General features: G+C 47.7%; 1 protein-coding gene across 7 annotated transcripts in view; it reads right to left on the bottom strand.

Annotated features, from left to right (window-relative positions):
• Positions 1 to 581: 581 nt before the first annotated feature.
• The window catches only part of LOC144695773 (ral guanine nucleotide dissociation stimulator-like), a 153829-nt gene continuing 135165 nt past the window's right edge, over positions 582 to 19245 (bottom strand). For all 7 annotated transcript variants that reach the window (XM_078566755.1, XM_078566753.1, XM_078566751.1 and 4 more), the window contains exons 14-18: positions 16215 to 16307; positions 15383 to 15545; positions 8325 to 8567; positions 7197 to 7311; positions 582 to 3434 (exon numbers count right to left, since the gene is read on the bottom strand). In XM_078566755.1, the coding sequence (XP_078422881.1) occupies positions 3265 to 3434; positions 7197 to 7311; positions 8325 to 8567; positions 15383 to 15545; positions 16215 to 16307 (784 nt within the window). In that variant the 3' untranslated portion in view covers positions 582 to 3264. The remainder of the gene's footprint in view (positions 3435 to 7196; positions 7312 to 8324; positions 8568 to 15382; positions 15546 to 16214; positions 16308 to 19245) is intronic.

Here is a 19245-nt window from a genome sequence, read left to right as displayed (position 1 = left end):
ACAGGAAGGTTCCACCTCATGTTACTGGGACAGACTCAGAGAACTGGTATCAGTAACCTGGAGACAGGAGTTCAAATCCTATCACAACAGTTATTTCAACCTGGGATTAAAATGACCTGGTTTCGGACATGGTGACCGTGCAATTACTGTATTGTTGTTTTAAAAGCTAAACCGGTTCACTGGTGTCTTTCAGGGTGGGAATTCTGCTGCCCTTGGCCGTTCTGGACTTGTGCATGACTCCAGACCCACCGCAATGTGTTTGGCTCTTAACTGCTTACTGAAATGACCTGTAGCAAGTCACTCAGCTACATCAGAGGAACCACCAGCACTGCGCAAGTCCCCTCACCCACATGGACTGAAGCGATTCAAGGTGGGTGGCTCACCACCACCACCATTGCCTTCTTAACAGTAATTACGGAGAAGCAGAAAACGCTGAACCTGCCAGCAATACCTTGAATGCAGAAAGAAACAGGCTCGAGGGGCTGAACGGCCTACTTCTTTTGCCATGTTCGACCCCAATCGCGCCCCACAATTACCAATTCAACGCATAAATAAGTGACGCCAAATCAACACAATCCACCTTTTGGTTTCTCTCTTTTTTTTAAAATAAAATGATATAAATACATCCAAGCACATGCCTTGGTCACCAGGCTCTTAAGAAATGCCCCCAGTGAGAAATTGATGGGAAAATGCTGATGGCAATAAATTCATGCTGCAAAACGGGTCGGATGGAGTGGGAGCTGTGGAGGGGAGGGGAGGCGTAATTTTAGCTTAACTGGCCGGTTGGGAATCCTCCTAGGTCAGGTGGAATGCCAGTTTTTACGCTTCACCCAGTATTGACTTCATGGGAGAGTCAAATCGGGGCCAAGTTTAAAACTAGCATGGCCCAACACCCTGCACTCTGCCCCACTCATCCGCCCCACCCGATCACAAAGGATTCCCAATGGCAAGGTTGGGTTACAATTGCCCACTGCCCCCCCCCCACCCTCCCCCGGTAGCTATTAAAGTGCCTGTGGGCATCTCGCCGTTCTCAGGGTTTTTAAAATTCCGGGGAGGCCTGTAAACCAGTCACTATCTTGCCGCTTCTCCTTAGGGAACAATTAGCTGGTCACGAAGCAGCCCCAGAAGCGAGAAAGTCGACCTGGCCCTGGTCAGTTAGACTGAAACACTCCAGGGAACTGCTCCTTTGAAGACCTTCATTGGCAACAGAAAATTAACATGCACGAATTTCTTTAAAGAAACCAAAGCGCAAAGAGCCTTGTCCACGGTTCTCCCCCCCACTATTCTGTGGCTGAAGTGCCGTCTGGCCTCGGGACCTCCTTTCACCGGCACTCCAGGGAGGCAGGAGGGGAGAACAAACATACATTGCGATGGGGAGTGGGGGAGGAAGGGGGCGGATAGGCTGCCGTCAGTCACCATAGGGGGCAGCTTTAGTCCATCGTTACCAGTGGCAGAGGGAGGTGGTATCACAGCTTCTGCATCCTGTGGACGGTGCTGGTACCTTTAGTGTTATTGGAGGCCCATTCGCGCAGTCGGCCTCATGTCAGTGTAGTGATAATCCACGCCTGCTAGCGAAGGACTTCCTTGAAGCATGATCGTCTCTGAACTGGGGAAACTCTTTTTTTTTCCCCCCTGTCGAACGGTGTCCCTTCACATTGCTCTCAATAAAGTCGGATTTGTCTGGAGGTTTTGAAACACCCAACAGAAGACATCGGATAAGTAGCTGAGCCGGGTACAGGCAGCTGCAGGCGAGGTGGGGCCGAAAGGCACTTCTGCTGCTGCTGCTGCTGGATTTGGCTCTAAGATGGTCCGCATTAAACATGACCGGCAGGCCTCTTGTCATTCCGCTGTCGATGAGCGCCAAAGGCAATCAAGGGCTTGTCTGTCGGCCCATAGCTGCCCTGACCCATAAACATTTATCTGGTCGGATCAGTGAGGTGTTCCCAGGAAAGGGCAGCGATGCAACTCACCCTGGCCTGGAAAGCACCTCTTGATTAACTCTGCCGGTGCTGTTGCTGTCAGATACGGTCCCTTTATCGCGGATGCGCTATTGCCCCACCGTTAACCCGCGGCAGCTCCAAGTTCTTCGTCAGGGATTCTGAATGACGGTGCAGTGGAAGAGGTTCAGGATGGGCGTTGCAGAGAAGGGAGTTGTCGCCTTGGTGGTGGAATGATTGAGGACGGGATATTGTCTCGGGTCGGGAGTCAGTGTGTGTGGGGTGGGGGAGGGTCTGGGTCTGTTTTCCACTGGGTCGGTGATTATTCAACACTTGGCTCGTGAAACGGGATCGTCAAGCTGGTGAGCAGTGGGAAACAGTGCAAACCACTTTGGCCAACAGCATAGTGAATGTCCAAGGCTCTTAGTCTGTTCACAGGTATTGTTTTCCAACAGGTTAAATACTTTGTCCAGCAGCCGAACGATGAAAGAGTAACAACAATGTTGCAGTGGACACAGGGTATGGCCACTTTGGAGGCCAAGGCAAAAGTAAAGGGTTTGCGTGAGGAATTTGTACTTTCTGGCATCACAGGTTAAGCATGAAAAGCTTTCATATTACAGGAGGGTGCTTTCAGATTCCATTCTCAGGTACAGAAAGTCTACATCCCTTCGTGAGCTCCTGCGGAGTGAGAAATGCACTGGGACGAAAGCGGTAGGTGTCCTCTTATTGCCATTCCCGCCTCTGTGGGTTAATCCACACCCACACAGCCTTGAGTATGGCAATCAAATCTCTGGCAGGAAGGACACAGCTGCTCCACTTAAGTCAAAGAGCTTCTCCTTATTCAGAGAATTCCATGTGCGCTTGAGTTCCAAAGGAACCTCCTACTGCCTCCGCAGACACAAAGTAGGCTTCTTCCAGAGAAACGTGAAGGCTTCTTCTGCATGGATCAAAGTGAATTCACCCCCACTGGTTCCAGGACAGAGAGGGGTCTGACCTTTTAGGTCTACACCCCTCCTCTGATTACTGAACATTGAAAGTCCTAAATTGAAGACTTGGTGGTCTTTATCCAGTGCTGAGTGAACAAGGTTCCATTGAAGATAACAATGACCCATAAGCAAGCAAAGCTTATTTTCTCCCGTCAAAAAAAAACGCCCTAAATTTAGTGCTTTGTACTTCCACCTGGCTTAAATTGGAAAATGCTCCGCCGTCCTCCATGACCATGGCAACTCACTTTCATCAGCACACGCTATGTCATTTCAATGAACTGCCAGGCTACGTATCGACAATTTACTTCCACAGTCAGAAATCTTCAGTTCCCAAAAGGCCTTTAAAACAAGGTCTTGGCAATCTTCATCCCCTTGGACTTGATCTTCGGGAAGGGGGAACCATGCTCCATTCTCAATTTCGGTGAAGGGTAGCCCTTTCTCCGCAGAATGAAGTCAATGCTGGTGGAACTCATGGCATAGAAGACATTGGCATTATGCGGGATGGTGAACTCTGCAAAGGACATAGAGAAAATACAACTGGCATAAGGTTATGCAACGGCTCGATTTTAAAATTCTCATCCTTGTTCTCAAATCCCTTCATGGCCCTGCTGCTCTCAATCTCTGTGATCTCTTCCCACCCTACCGCTTCCCATGATCTCTGCGCTCCATTTCCAGCCTCTTGTATATCCCAGGTTTTATTCATTCCACCATTGGTGGCCTTGCTTTCAGCTGTCCAAGCCCTAATTCTTAAATTCTCTCCCTAAACCTCTCTACTTCTCTTTCCACCTTTGAGGTGCTACTTATAACCTATATCTTTGATCAAGCATTTGGTCATGTGACTGAATATCTCCTTGAGTATTGCTGAAAAAAGAGAAATGTCGAAGATTTTGTCTTGCACTCATCAGGACGCTTTGCAAGAAAATCAATATACAGGGAAAACAACAATTTACGCTGTATGAGAAGAGAGTGCTGATGGTTGGCAAGTGGATGCTGTTTGGTAGAGGCGTTGCCATGGAGCATGCACCAATTGATGGTGACTGACAGTTAACTGCTAAGCATTGTTTGAAATTTAAACAAGGCAGCTTGATCCTGATTCGTCAAGGCATTGCCCTGAGGAATAAGTAAGCAAATGGCTGTCACTTACTTTGTTCAGCTGAAACAGGTGTAATATATGTCCATGTTTTTTCTGTCTGCAAAGAACAGGGCTCTGTGTATTAATATATGTAGCTTCCAGTACACGCAAATGCGCCACACTGCAAGCCCAATTGACAATCTTAAATTGGTTGTCAGTGTAATTCTTAGCACACTGCGGATTGTTTAGCAAATGTTGTCCAATCGCCAAATCACATCTAATATTGGACACTCTGTTTTGAGTTTTGCAAGCACAGGCTGGTTGGGTACAGTCTGTACCTTGCCCATTGCGAACACCAGCTGGGATATGCTGTTTGATATGATCTGCCAGTCTTTGAGATGTACAGTCTACACACCTAGAATCCTACAGGCACTGAAATTCATATACCACATTACTCATTGTGTGATAGGCAGAATGTCTTTTTGGCTTGACGGCAGCATCCTGTTAGTGGCAAATATCACTCGTGTTGCTACTGCATAGTAGCAGCGTGAAACAGCTAGCTTCACCTGTTGCTCAAATTTTTGAGATACCTTGTCCTTCCAGGGTAATCTGAGGTAGACTGGGTACTTTTCGGGGCCAAAAGTGACAGCCTTAGGCCCATTCATGAGTTTGTGTGATATACAGCGTGAAATGATCTGATCAGGGTAGCTATTATCCCATAGGATGTCTTTAATGGGCCCTATTTCAGCATCAAGCTTACATGGTGAGCAAATGGCTCAGGCCCTATTTACAAGGTTGCCGATAAGAGCAATCTTATAGCGTGTGAAACTGTAAGAATCCCAACGCGTATATTGACCAGTGAAGGTAGGCTTGCGGTAAGACTGTGGTAGAGAAACCCCTGGCAGATTTGTCAACTAGTACGTCAAAGAAAGGGAGTTCATTTGACTGCTTCATTTCAAAGGTGAATTTGAGCGCAGGATGGAACCCATTAAGACATGCAAGGAAGTTATTACATGCAGCTGCGGATTTAAATATAGCAAAGGTATCATCTACATATCGGAAATATGCAAGGTTCCATCGAAGACCTTTCTCATGGATCATGTACTGGAAGCTACATATATTAATACACAGGACCCTGTTCTTTGCAGACAGAAAGAACATATACACACATTGCGCATGTTTCAACTAAACAAAATAAGTGACAGCCATTCGTAATGCCTTAACCAATCAGGGTCAAGCTGCCTCGTTTAAATGTCAAACAATGCTTGGCAGTTAACTGTCAGTTCCCTTCAATTGGTGCATGTTCCATGGCAATGCCTCTAACAATCAGTGTCCACTTGCCAACCAATCCACACACTCTTCTCATACAGCATGAATTGCTGTTTTTCCCTTATATTGGTACTCTTGCAAAGTGTCCTGATGAGTGCAAGACAAAAAGCTTCTCTTTTTTCAGCAATACTCAAGGGGATATTCGGTCACATGGCCAAAAGCTTCATTGAAGAGATAGTTTATAAGTTGCATTTTAAAGGAGGAAAGAGGATGCTAAACAAGAGCAGAGAATTTCCACTAGTTTTATAGGCACCATTGGCTGGAATGCAGACAAAAAAAGACCACAGAAACTCAAGCCTAAGTTATGCCTAGTGTAAATGAAGTTCCCATGATCCTTTGCATTGGTTTAAAATTCATGGTGTTGTAAACTAGACCAGTCAACAAAACTGGCCAGATCAAAGTAGTCACCACATCTAATTCCACTTCGAGAAGGCTCCTCAACTTGAGCTTGGTGCCTTTTTACGTGCACAGGCATGAGTTGACACATTTGAAAAGCTCTTATGTGTTAAAAAACATGTAATTTACTGAGAAACTGACTAGGTTACAATGAAACTAGTAAATGGCTCGGTACATTTTTAAAGTCATACTCAATGATTTAAAATCAGGTTACTCAGTTGGTGGACTAAAAACTCTTATTAAAATGGTTAGTATGCTATGAGGGAGATGGACGAGAGAAAGATAATGTCACTGGCCTAGTAAAGGCCCAGGTTAATGCTCTGGGGACATGGGTCCAAATCCCAGCATGGCAGCTGGTGGCATTTAAATTCAATTAATTAATAATTCTAGAGTTGAAAGCTTGTCTCAGTAATACTGACCATGAAACTATCACTGGTTGTCATAAAAACCCCATCTGGTTCACTAATGCCCTCGAGGGAAGGAAAATCCTGGTCTGGTCAAAATGTGATTCTTAACTGCCCTGCCCTCTGAAAAGCAAGCTACTCAGTTCAAGGGCAATTGGAAATGGGAAACAAATGCTGCCTTTGCCAGCATCAGCCACATCCCATGAAAGAATAAATAATAAAAAACATTTTCAGCCGTACTGTTTAGACTGTACCGGTTACCCACTCTTAAATATGTCAACGGATATCTTTTAAAACTAAGAAGAAATATTAACAATTGCATTCTATTCTGCTGCCTGAGTGCGTGAGTTTGTGGAAGATGTCGTGTGTGATTTTGCAAGTACATTTTGGTGGAAACTTGAACGATAACCTAACCAGCGCAACTTTAGGCCCAACTTGCGGCCTAATTCCCTATTGTATACAAAGTGGAGTTTCCAACCCATGGTGTCAAAACAACCTCTTATTTGCCTTGAGTTCCAACTGACAAGCAGGAGAAAGCTCAAAATAAAGGATTGATTCAGAATATACTGAATTCACCCAAATGCAAGACATAAAGAGCATAAGAAATAGGAGCTGGAGTAGGCCATTTAGCACTTTGGGCCTGCTCCACCATTCAATAAGATCATGGTTGATCTTCTTCCTCAACTCCTCCTTCCCACACCATCCCTATATCCCTTAATTCCCTTAGTATCCAAAAATCTATCAATCTGAGTCCTGAATATGCTCAACGGCTGAGCATCCAAAACATTCCGGGCGGGAGAATTACAAAAATCTACAAGCCTTTTCCTCCTCATCTCAAATTGCTCCTCATCTCAGTCCTAAATCCCCTTATTCTGAAATTATGAACCCCGTAGCTCGAGACTCTCCAGTCAGGCATGGGTTTAATTGGATAGCTCTTTCAAAGAGCAAGCACAGGCACGATGAGTCAAATGGCCCCCTTCTGCGCTGTAAGGTTGTATGAATCTCTTCTGAGACATTAACATTTACATTCCCCACCCACTCCCATGCAATCGACCCCACCAAGACCCATCACCTTTGTCCTCGGAGATGAGCTGCACCAGTTCGTAAGACGCGGCTGCGCTGGCATCCTGGTTGTGCTTTTCCAGAGCCTTCCCTATGACGGCAGGGGTTTTGTCCTGGCTGGAGACCTGTGGAAAGAGGGTGGAGTGCAATTCATTATATTGGACTGGAGTTATGGAAACCTGTAGCCCAGTTCCATAATATTCAATAATGATCCCATGTAGATTTTCGTTGTTGGGGTTGGGCTGGGGAGGGATGGGGGGAGGTTGGTGGAGACATAATTTGGCTGATGGTGTAGAATATGCAAGTTCAATTTAGCAGCACATTTTACAACCCATCCGATTTACATCCCCATTGAAGTCCATCGAAGGGAGATTGGACATATTATAAAATGGGAGGCCAGTCTGATGTTGACCATTATTCGCTCTCACCCATAGTTAAAATCAACCTCTTATTTGCATTTGCAAGGACATTGAACTTTATGGGCTGGATTTTTGTATCACACCAGAGGCCGGGCCAGAGGCAGGAGAGCTGAACAATTGGCCTCAGAGAGCGGTGTTCTCACCTCTAACCCAATTTGGGTAGTGGCAGGTGCGGCGGATGGCCTGTTACGAGAGTTAAAGGGTCTATTAAAGCTAATATTCTGAAGACGTCTGCAATTTTCCACAACAACACTCAGGGTCCAGGATGAAACTGCCCGCTTAGTCAGCAGCCCATCCACCACTGCGCACCCTCCTCTGTGGCAGCAGTGTGTACCATACAAAAGTTGCACCGCAGCAACTCACCAAGGCTTCTTCCACAGCACTTACCAAACTCATGACCTCTACCACCTAGAAGGACAAGGACAGCAGATAGATGGGGACACCACCACCTGCAAGTTCCTCTCCAAGTCACACACCATCCTGATTTGGAAATATATCGCCGTGCTTCACTGTCACTGGGTCAAAACCCTGAAACTCCCTCCCTAACAGCACTGTGGGTGAACCTACACCACGTGGACTGCAGCGGTTCAAGAAGGCACCTCACCACCACCTTCTCAAGGGCAATTAGGGAGGAGCAATAAGTGCTGGCCTTGTCAATGATGCCCACATCCCGAGAATGGACTTTCAAGAAATTTGCCTCACAGGCAAGGACTACCTACCAAAATGCTCTTGTACAAGTTTCCATTGGCGACGTCCACACGCACACGGATGATTCGGCAGTCGGACTGCGGCGAGCCTATGGGCGCAGACGGGGGCGCATATGTGGCGCCACAGGACGCAGACCGCCTGTGCCCTTTGACAAAGGTGGCGGTGGGAGACAAAGTGGAGGGGGAAGGAGGGCAGGTCGGGCTTGGGTCAATCCCGGCAGAGTCTAGGGAGGAGACCGAGGGGAACTTTGTGTGCTGCAAAAAGAGATAGAGATTGATATCGCATTAACCCCTGTTGCTTGACTCAGTGAAACGAATCTAGTCAAGGTAATCACTTTAGCAGTTGTTAATGTCTCAGAAGAGCTTCATACAATCTTACAGCACAGAAGGAGGCCATTCGGCCTATCGTGCCTGTGCTTGCTCTTTGAAAGAGTTATCTAATTAAACCCATACCACTACTTTATCCCCATAAACCTGAAAATCAGTTCTCTTCAAACTCATTTCCCTTTGAAAGTTAAATGATTCCACTGCTCCTTCCGATGGCATGTTACAGATACTAGCAACCCTCTGTGTGAAGGAATTTTTCCTCATACCCCCTCTTAGTTCTCTTGCCAATTATTTTCAATTTATGGCTCTGGTTACTGACACACTTACCAGAGGAAACAGCTTCTCGCTATTTATGCTATAAAAACATTTCAAAGATTTGAACACCTCAATTAAACCTTCCCTTAATCTTCTCTGCTCTGAGGAGAATTGCCACAGTTTCTCCTGTCTCCACATTAACTGAAGTCCTACATCCATGGGGTCGTCGCTGATAAACCTCCTAACCTTCCCGAGGATGGTGCTCAGAATTGGACACAATACTCCAGCTGAGGCCTAGCCAGGGATTAGAGTTTTACATAATTCCTTGACACGTATCGGTTTGGTGAATCGAGAAGGAAATAACCCAGTGAACTAACCCAACAACACTCAAGAAGCTCGACACCATCCAGGACACAGCAGCCCACTTGATTGGCACCCCATCCACAATCATTCACTCTCTCCACCACCAAAGCACAGTAGCAGCAGTGTGTACCGTCTACAAGATGCACTGCAAGAACTTACCAAGGCTCCTTAGACAGCACCTTCCAAACCAACAATTGCTATCATCTAGAAGGACAAGGACAGCAGACACATGGGAACACCATCAACTGCAAGTTCCCCTCCAAGCCACACACAATCCCGATTCAGAAATACATCACCATTCCTTCCCTGTCGCTGGGTCAAAATCCTGGTACTCCCTCCCCAACAGTACTGTGCGTATACCTACACTCATGGACTGCAGCGGTTAAGAAGGCAGCTCACCACCACCTTCTCAAGGGCAATTAGGGATGGGCAATAAATGCTGGCCTAGCCAGCGATGCCCACATCCCATGAATAAATTTTTTTTAAAGTCTTCCTATCGACTGGGTGTCAAGTGTCACTAAGTCAGAAGATTCTGGGTTCAAGCCCTAACTCCAGAGACCTTAGCACAAAATCTAGGCTGACACTCCTGTGTGAAGTCTGTTGGATGAGACATTAAACTGGAGCTCCATCTGACCGCTCTCAGGATGATAAAAATGATCCCATGGTGTTATTACGCAGAACAGCAGAGGGAGTTCTCCACTAGCCAATGTTTATCGATCAGTAAAATGATCCGGTCCATATCACATTGTTGGGTGTGAGGTCTAGCTGTGTGCAAATTGGCTGCTTCATTTACAATGTTTAAAAAGGAAAACTTTACATTTATATAGTGCCTTTCACAATCTTTAGGATGCTCCAAAGCACTTCACAGCCAAGGAAGTACTTCTGAAGTGTAGACGGTGCTGCAATGACGGAAACATGCACAGCAAGCTCCCACAAAGAGCAATGTGATACAGATCTGTTTTTTGTGATGTTGATTGAGGGATGAATATTGACCAGGGTATTGGGCTTAACTCCTTTGCTCTTCTTCAAAATAGTGGCCATAGAATCGTTTATGTCCACCGGAGAAGGCATGCAGGGCCTCGGCTTAACATCTCTTCTGAAAGACGGCACCTCTGACAGTGCAGTGCTCCTTCAGTACTGCACTATTCCGTCAGCCTGGGTTTTTGTGGTCATGTGCTGGAGTGGGACTTGCAACCTTCACGCTCAGAGATGAGAGTGCCATCCACTGAGCCATGGCCAACAACTGCACTTTATTAGCCGTAAAGTGATTTAGAACGAAAGGCGTGCTATAAATGCAAGTCCTTCTTTTTCGGAAAGTGGCAAAGTGGTTATTTTGTTAATCGATAATAATAAGCGTACAATAGCTTTTGTCTGTCTGGATGGTGTGGATCAGTCAGTTTAAGGTGGTGGCCAGGATGCCTTGGATGCTACAATAAAGGGTTTAAAATATTTAATTTGCCAACTGTTATCCCACAGTGCAGAGCAACAGAGTTTTGCCGAACCCTCTTATCAAAAATAAAGCACTCTACAAGAGGGTGGGGTGAAGGAGGAGGGAAGACAGCAGAGGGTGAGAAAGGAGGGAAGATGGTGGTGGGGATGAGGGGGAAGGCAGGAAGATGGCATGTGATGGGGTAGGTAACATGTGAGATGGGTGGCCAGGGCAGGGGAGAGCATGGTGGGGGCAGGGGGATCTGGAATGCCTGGGAGGAATGAAACATATAAGATCCTAAGGGGACTTGACAGAATAGATACCGGGATGATATTTCCACTTGTGGGGACAGACTAGAACTAGGGGACACAAATTAAGTGTAAGAGGTCTCCTGTTTAAGACTGAGATGAGGAGAATTATTTTTCTCTCAGGAGGTATGTGAAATTCTCTTCCCCAGTGAGCAATGGGAGCAGGGTCATTGAATTTATTCAAAGCAGAGTTAAACAGATTTTTGATAGACAAGGGAGTCAAGGGGGACCAGACAGGAGAGTGGAGTTGAGACCACAACCAGATTAGCTATGATCTTATTGAATAATGGAGTGGGCTCAAAGGTCTGAATGGCCTACTTCTGCTCCTAAGTCTTATGTTCTTATCTCCTAATGCATGGGAGATATGGAATGGAGTTAGGGGGGTGGGTGGCATAGGAAGAGGGAATGGGATAGGGATGATATGAGAGGGATGAAAGGAATGGGATGGGTATGGCATGAGAAGGATGGAATGGCATGGGGTGGGGATTTAAAGAACTACTGTTGCAATAAAGATACTAATTTCATCACAAATGATGTTTTGTAGGGTCTCTGCTGGTATTATTGTGTTAATAAAGTTCAATGTTTAACTGGAGTACCTTTTTTTCAAACACACAACAATGTCAATGTAGTGAGATAATAACCTAATCTACCCTAGCAGGGTAGCTTAGATGTCTGTGTTTACTGTCTGTTATTGTCAATGGATGTTGGGTGGTTGAGGTTAAAATTACCCTCCGTATCGAAACAGAGGGCAAGATTTTCACTCGTTCAAAGCACCAAGTTAAAATTAGGCTCAACTGTTCCTGAAGTCAGTTAGCTTACTGATTGCTCCTGAAATAAGAGCCCCTGGTTTTAACCAGCCAATCAACATAATTGCCAAGTCAGCTTCACTACTATTCGGTGACAATGGTCCAATTGTAACCAATCCAGAGGGAATGGGCTGAGTTTGGGTGGGATTGTACTCTGTCCGATTTTATTGGCTTTATAAATTGGGGGTGGGGGGTGGTGAAGAGGGTTGGTGTAATGGTGGGGGGGGGTGTAAACAGACATCTGACCCACCCCCACTTGACCCGCCCCCAATCAGTCAGGTTAAAATTGGGGTTAAGGACTTATGCTGCAAATGGTGAAGAACGCTCACACGGTGACTTGGTGATTAGGTGGATTCCTTCAGCGTGGCACTGAGCTGTACCAATTGGTTAAGCCCTGTGTTCCTGTGTGAGGTTGCCAGCCCTCGGCACTGCTGGCTGCAGGGGTGCTAGAATGAGCCTCGCTGATCCTTCTGAGCCTTCCCACTTCTGATCTTATTGGAAAGTCCACACAAATGGACATCAAATGGGGACAGGGTCACCCCACTCACATGGCTTCACACCTGAATAAGGACCACTGAAGTAAGATACACAAGCGCAGTTATTTTAATTCATTCTCAGGTCATGGGCATCACTGGCAAGGCCGTCCATCATTTATTGCCCATCCTTAGTTGCTGGTTTTGATATAACAAAGTGGTTCATTGGGCCACTTCCAGGGCAGATGTCATTCAACCACAGTGGGTGTGAGTCTGCAGCTAAATGTAGGCGCAGATCAGGTAAGGATGGCAGATTTCCTCCCCTAAAGGGAGCAGGTGAACCAGTTACATTTTTTTTAAATGACCATCGGACAACTTCATGGTCATTTTTACTGGCACCAGTACTTTTTTTTAAAATTTAGACTGGATTCAAATTCTCTGGCTGGATTTGAACTCATGTCCTCTGGATCACTCATCCAGTCACATAAGCACTACACCAGTGTTTCTCTGAACGAAAGGATTGCCAAATCCAGCCGAGGTTCAAGCTGACAGCCACGGCATTTCCTATGTTCTTACTGTGCCTCTCGAGCTGAACTGCGCCCCACCGTAAATTAGAGTCTTTTAAGAAAGAGGAAATGCAAATTTGGAAACTAAAGATTAAAAGAAACTCAAAAACCTTGAAATTCTTTGAACGTGGGGCTCGCTAACACAGGGAGTGGCTGAGGTGAGTAACATCGGTGCATTTAAGTTGTAGCTTGGTAAACACATGAGATAGAAAGGAACAGAAGGATAGGGTGAGAAGGTTTGAGGAAAGCTTTAGCAAGTTGGGCTTACATTCTCTGGAGTTTTGAAAAATTAGAGCTGACCTTACTGAAACATATAAGATTCTACGGGGACTTCACAGGGATTTTGAGGGGCGTTTCTCCTTGTGGGAGAGCCTAGGACTAGGGGGAACAATTTGAAAATAAGGGGTCTCCCATTTAAGATGGAGATGAGGAGGAATTTGTTTCCTCAGAAGGTTGCTAGTCTTTGGAATTCTTTGGGAAAAATTGGAGGCCGGACTATTGAACATATTCAAGGCTGGGTTAGGCAGATTTTTGATCTGCAAGGTAGTCAAAGTTTATGGGGACAGGCAGGAAAGTGGATTTAAAACCACGATCAGATTAGCCATAAACTGATTGAATGGCAGAGTAGGCTTGAGGATCCAATTACTGCACCTATTTCTTATGATCTTATGAATAGGGACGAGAGGATACTCGCATGGAGCGTAAATATCAGAAGATCAGTTGGATCTGTTTCTGTGTCAAAGACTCAATGGGACATTAGGACAGCGGGTTGGGGTTTGAGGGTTAAAAAATAAAACACCTGTCTGCATCACTGGCAGAACCCAGAACTCTCAGGACCATAAAATGAAGTATTAGTCTTGTGTAGCAACACCTGTCTTGGCCAAACTCACCACAAGATTCAACCCATTGTCATGACCAATCCCCTCCTCCCAGTGCACTCAGCTGTGACTCAGGAGGCAGCACTCTTGCCTCTGAGTTGGCAAGTTGTGGGTTTGAGGCCCACTCCGGAGACACGAACACAAATTCCAGCGCTGATGGTGTGCTGCACTGTCTGAGGTGCTTTCTACCAGATGTGCGTCTTAAACCTAAGGGTTGCGGGCTGGAAACCAGCAGGCTTGAAGTTTGGGGGGGAGAGAGGCTCGTAAACCCAGCGTGTGGCTTTCCCACCAGCACCGTGCCCACTCTCAATGTCTGAAATTTTACGGGGAGTGGGGATGATATCGGGAATGGTCACTTAAGCTGCACCTATGGTACCCAGGATGTGGGAGGCCCACATCATGCGCGAAGTTGGGCAGCTTTAGTTGCGCAGTCTGGTGTCAGGCAACTGTTGTTGGGGTAGTGGGGGGACGGAATTCCCTTTGCAGATCCCATAGGCCCATCAGAGGCAGCATCACCTCCGCCCCTCCCCTCTCCATTTACCCTACCACCCCTACATTCTCACAAACCTACACCATCACCCACCCTCACCCCAGCCTGCCAGCCTGGTCCCGGCAATGCCTCGGATTTCCCCGAGTCCGGGCTCCTCTGCGCCGGGACTGGCTGCAGGCCCAGCAGCAGCCATCACTCCCGCCTGGCGTCGCTGGGCTGACAGGGCTGCCGACTATCCGATTGGCTGGCAGCTCCCTGAGGCGGGACTTCCTCCAGAGCGAGGGATGGAAATCTCGCCTTAAAGCAATTAACGCTGCTCCCAGTGTTAAGTCGCTTCAAGGCGGCTGGCAGGATCCCCCCGACTTCAGCCGGGAGGGGGGGACCCCAGCAACACATCTGCCCCCCTCAGGTGGACGTACAAAACCCATGGCACCGTTTCGAAAAGGAGCAGGGCAGTGATTATCGTTGGCCATTGTCACTTTACTGTTTGCAGAGCTTTGCTGTGTGCAAACTGGTTTCTGCACTTTCTACGTCCCAACACTGACCACACTTCAAGATCTACTGGAAACTGTAAAGCCAGGGCTTCCCAAACTGTGGGTCACAGGGTCACGAGCTCCAAGGCAGTGATGGAGAGAGGGAGATGGGGGATGGAGAAGAGAGGGAGATTGGGTGGGGGGGGAGAAAGAGGTAAAGGAAGGAGGGAGATGGGGTAAAGGAGGGAGTTTCGATAAAGGAGGGCGGGAGATGGGGTAAAGGAGGGACGGAGATGGGGTAAAGGAGGGACGGAGATGGGGTGGTGAAGGAGGGATGGAGGTGGGGGTGAAGGAGAGAGGGTGATGGACGGTGAAAGCGAGATGCGGGGGGCGGGGGTTGAAGGAAGAGTGATGGGGAGTGAAGGAGGGGGAGATGGGGCATGCTCAACTCCTACCCCCACACCCCCTCATGCTCAACACTGAAGCCTCCACCCTCCCCTCCCCCAACTGTTCAACAGCTCTCCCGCTGAATTTTCACCCCAGGTCACATGAAGTCTGAGGCACTCGAATAGAGTCACACCGGGAATAAATTGGGAAGCACTGTGTAATGCACTTTGGGACACCCTGAGATCATGCCAATAAAATGCATGTTCTTCCTTTTTTACAATGCATTTTGGATAGGTAAGGCATAGCGACCGTTACCCGGGCAACCTTGCATAGCAACGCGTTAATCGGTTTGAATGAGTGCTCCTTGAGCCCAGCAAATTCGGAGGTGCAGTCCGGGTCTGGCGTCGGTGAGCCGGGTACATCCCATGGTGCTAAGCCGCCAGTAAACACTGTGGGGCTGTTCTGGCCAGAAGGGGGGCTGAAACGGTAAGAAGCCCCACATTAGAAAGTCAGCATTTACCTTTGCAACCATCTTATTGCTGATAAAAAGAGACATGCTGTCAAAGCTTTTCATCTTGGATTCATCAGGACAGATTTGCAAGAATAAAGATAAAAACAATTTATACTGCATGAGACAATTTCTATGCATTTTCAACCGAACAAAACACTTGGGAAACAGCCATTCCGGGTTCATTCCCTATTCCTTGGCCGATCAGAGTTGAACTGCTTGGTTTGAATTTAAACAATAACTTGGCAGTTAACCGTTGCCTGGTACATTCTCCGTGGCAACGCCTTTACCAATCAGCTTCCACATGCCAACCAATCAGCACCCTCTTCTCATGCAGCATAAATTGTTGTGTCATTTAATTTATATTGCCTCTCTCCACTCTTCTTGCTGAAATGCATTACTCACTCTTCTCTATGACAAATGTCATCCACCCACTTCACTACTCTTGAAGTCCGCCACTACGCTCAAGTGCGTTAGACAACTTAACACGTCTCCTATAAAACCCCACTCCTTCCAAGTCACTGTAAGCGTTTTGAAAAATATTTCAAATGGCCTTCATTAATAGATTGAAAATCCTGGGCTAGAATTTCAACTACGGCATTTGATAGATCTACGAAGCCAAAAACGTACGAAACTTACTCATTGCAGTGCGTGATGATTAATGTCGGCCGAGGCTTTGAGGGAGTACTGGTCACTTCTGCTGGCGGCTCGACCTCGCACGACAGCTTGTAACTGCAAAGGACACAATTTTTTAAATAAATAAATCAAGGGCAACTGCGGGCTGAATTTTTCTGCTTGGCTTGAAGTCCCGCCTCCAGGGCTGAAGTCGAGATCCAACTCCACTCTGGCAGGTGGTGGGACCCAGTTGGCGGTGACCAATTAAGAGGCTGCCATCGGGGGCATTGTCCAATTAAGGACAATGACCTGCCCCCAACGGCTGCTGGCTTTCTGCAGCCTCAGCAGCGTCACTGCAAGAGGTGAACATCTCGGAGGTTGTAAACACCAGGCAGAGAATGCCTGGGTGCTCTAGAAGAGAGACGGGTTAGGTTAGCGGAATCCAGGGCCAAGCAGGCAGGCCCCAGTGATCGGGTGGGTGGGGAGGTGGGGGGAATCATGGAGCATCAGCTGCACCGTGGCCACAGGTGATGGGGGGAGGTGGGGGGGGGTGGCCCTCCATGGACACCCCCGGAACCCGCTGGGATGCCACCAGGGTTTATCTGGTGGTCTCATCATGCAGCAGCGGGCTCTCCAGACATGGGAAGAGTGCTCACGGAGGCAGGAAGTGACCCTTAACGGTCATTTATGTGGCTCAATGGGCACATTGCCAAGTTTCTCGCTGCTATGGCACCCGAGCAGGAAGACTTCGGGCTCCCCTCCCAACGCCTTCCCTCACCATACTGCCAGCCCTCCCGCACCCCAGTCCATCTCCAAAGTACTGGGAAAATTCAGGCCTCAAAGCCTCAAAGGGCTGGAGTGAGTTGGGTAAATTTGGATGTGCTGCACATGACGGTTATGGTGAAAGAGAGAGTTAACTATCACTCCTCAGTAGGCCACGTTTGCTGAACACTTGACAAACTGCAGCTTCTCAACTGATTTTCAGGATCTAATCGACAAATCAGGCGAGCTGTTCTTTGGGTGTGGGTCTGAATCTTTGTTGCCATTGGCTTTTATCAGGCACCAATAGGTGGAGAAGCGTTGATTGGTTCTGGAATTTTCCATTGTTAGAGGAACCAAACAAGCTGAAAGCCAAACATCAGCTGCAAACAAGGAGCTGAAGGTTTGTTTAGGGACAGGTTTCCTCAAATTCACCTTTAAACAGGTGCCAGCATTCTGTGTAGAGAAAAATCTGCATTGCTACACTTTTGAATCATGTGAGAAGCATGAGGAAGGTTGGCATATTCCCTCAGCTCAAGAGGAAAATAACACCAGAACTGATCAGCAAAGGGCCATTCTCCACCAACCCCACGGAACCTGTGCTATCAGTAAGCTCGCCCCACCCATTTACCTTTCCAGGAGGAAGTTCTGTGCAAACACTCCCCTCTCCCGAAAGGCAGTCAAGCTTGCAGAACTTGCAGTTACATAGCACCCTTTGTGACCTCAGCATGTCCCAAAGTACCTTAGAGCCAAATTGTACAGTGCACTCACTGTTGTAACGTAGGAAGCATGGCAGCCAACCTGCACACAGCAAGATCTCACAAACAGCAACGTGATAATGACAGGGTAATACGTTTTCTGAGCGATCTTAGTTGAGGGATAAATATTGGCTGAACTTCCCTGTTCTCCTCCAAGATAAGTGCCATAGGATCTTTTATGTCCACCTTAGAGCGGACTGGATCTCGGGTTTAACATCCCATCCGAAAGATGGCACCTCTGGCAGCGCAGCTTCTCCCTTGGTTGGCAGGGCAACCAGGCTCATTAGAGCATCATTGAGGCCAAGTAAAGGATGCAAATTGGAATTACCCAATCATCCTCCGGGTTCCCACAATGGCTGGGGCCAGTTTAGGTGGCCGGATGTGGGTGGGGTAGAATCTAGTCAGGCCTAGAGGCCCTCCCTACTTGCCTGTAGAGCAGCTCCCCCCTGCTCCCCCACAAGGCACTGGTGGCCTCGCTGCAGAATCTATTTTCAATTAAAGATTTTTAAAAAGTTGAAGGGCACCTCCATGTTGAAGCAGCTTGCTCTCACTTACCTTTCGTTCTCGTCTGCTGCTCTCCTCAAGCTGGAAGGCCTTTGGTTGGCCGCCCAGGCTTGAGGGCCCACCCACCGCCTGCTGAGGTTCTACTTGTCCCCGGTGTTGCGAAGGATGGGTCTGGCCACGCTGCCGCGGAACGCTCCAAGTAGTTGGACCGTACCACCTGTCCCTCGTGGAAAAATTTATGCAGAAAAACACCTTTGACCACAAGTCCATCAGGCAGTGGTCAGCACGTAACGTCTTAGAGGCCCTGAGGGAAAAGGAGAGGGTGGATCCTGTGGGATGGTTCCCCGAGCAGACTGTCAAAGTCATTTGGCAGAATGCCTCATCGCCAGAACTTTCCAACAAGCACCAAGACGTGGCTTGGCTGGTGGTGAGAAAGGCCCTCCCTGTCAGATCCTTCCTACACACCAGGAGTCTCACCCCCTCTGCACGTTGCCCTCGAGGTGGCTGTGGTGGGGAAGAGACCGTTGTTCACCTCCTTGTGGATTGTGCCTTTGCAAAGAAGGTCTGGAGAGAGATGCAGTGGTTGCTGTCGAGGTTCATCCCGAGCAGTTCTGTGACACAGGACTCTGTGCTCTACGGGCTGTTCCCAGGGACACACACCGAGACAAACATCAACAGCAGCTGAAGGATCATCAACTCGGTGAAAGACGCGCTTTGGTCTGCCCGAAACTTGTTGGTCTTCCAGCGCAAAGAGTTGTCCCCGACCGAATGTTGCGGACTGGCACAATCCAAAGTCAAGGACTACGTTCTGAGGGACGCACTAAAGCTTGGGGCAGCTGCCGCAAAGGCGCAATGGGGAAGGGTCGCTGTCTAAGACCTTTCTGCCACAGCGCACCGAGGGGCTGGGAACTGTTTAAACCCCCTCGGGCTGTACAGCTCAAAATGAAAGGCTGTAAATGATTGTAATATTGTTTGTACTGATGCACCTGGTGATACATTTTGTAAAAGTTAAACCGGATTGTACCCTTGTAATG

This window comes from Cetorhinus maximus, chromosome 21 (assembly GCF_964194155.1).
Source record: "Cetorhinus maximus chromosome 21, sCetMax3.hap1.1, whole genome shotgun sequence".
Lineage (NCBI taxonomy): Eukaryota > Metazoa > Chordata > Chondrichthyes > Lamniformes > Cetorhinidae > Cetorhinus > Cetorhinus maximus.
This window is presented reverse-complemented; position numbering and strand designations above follow the sequence as displayed.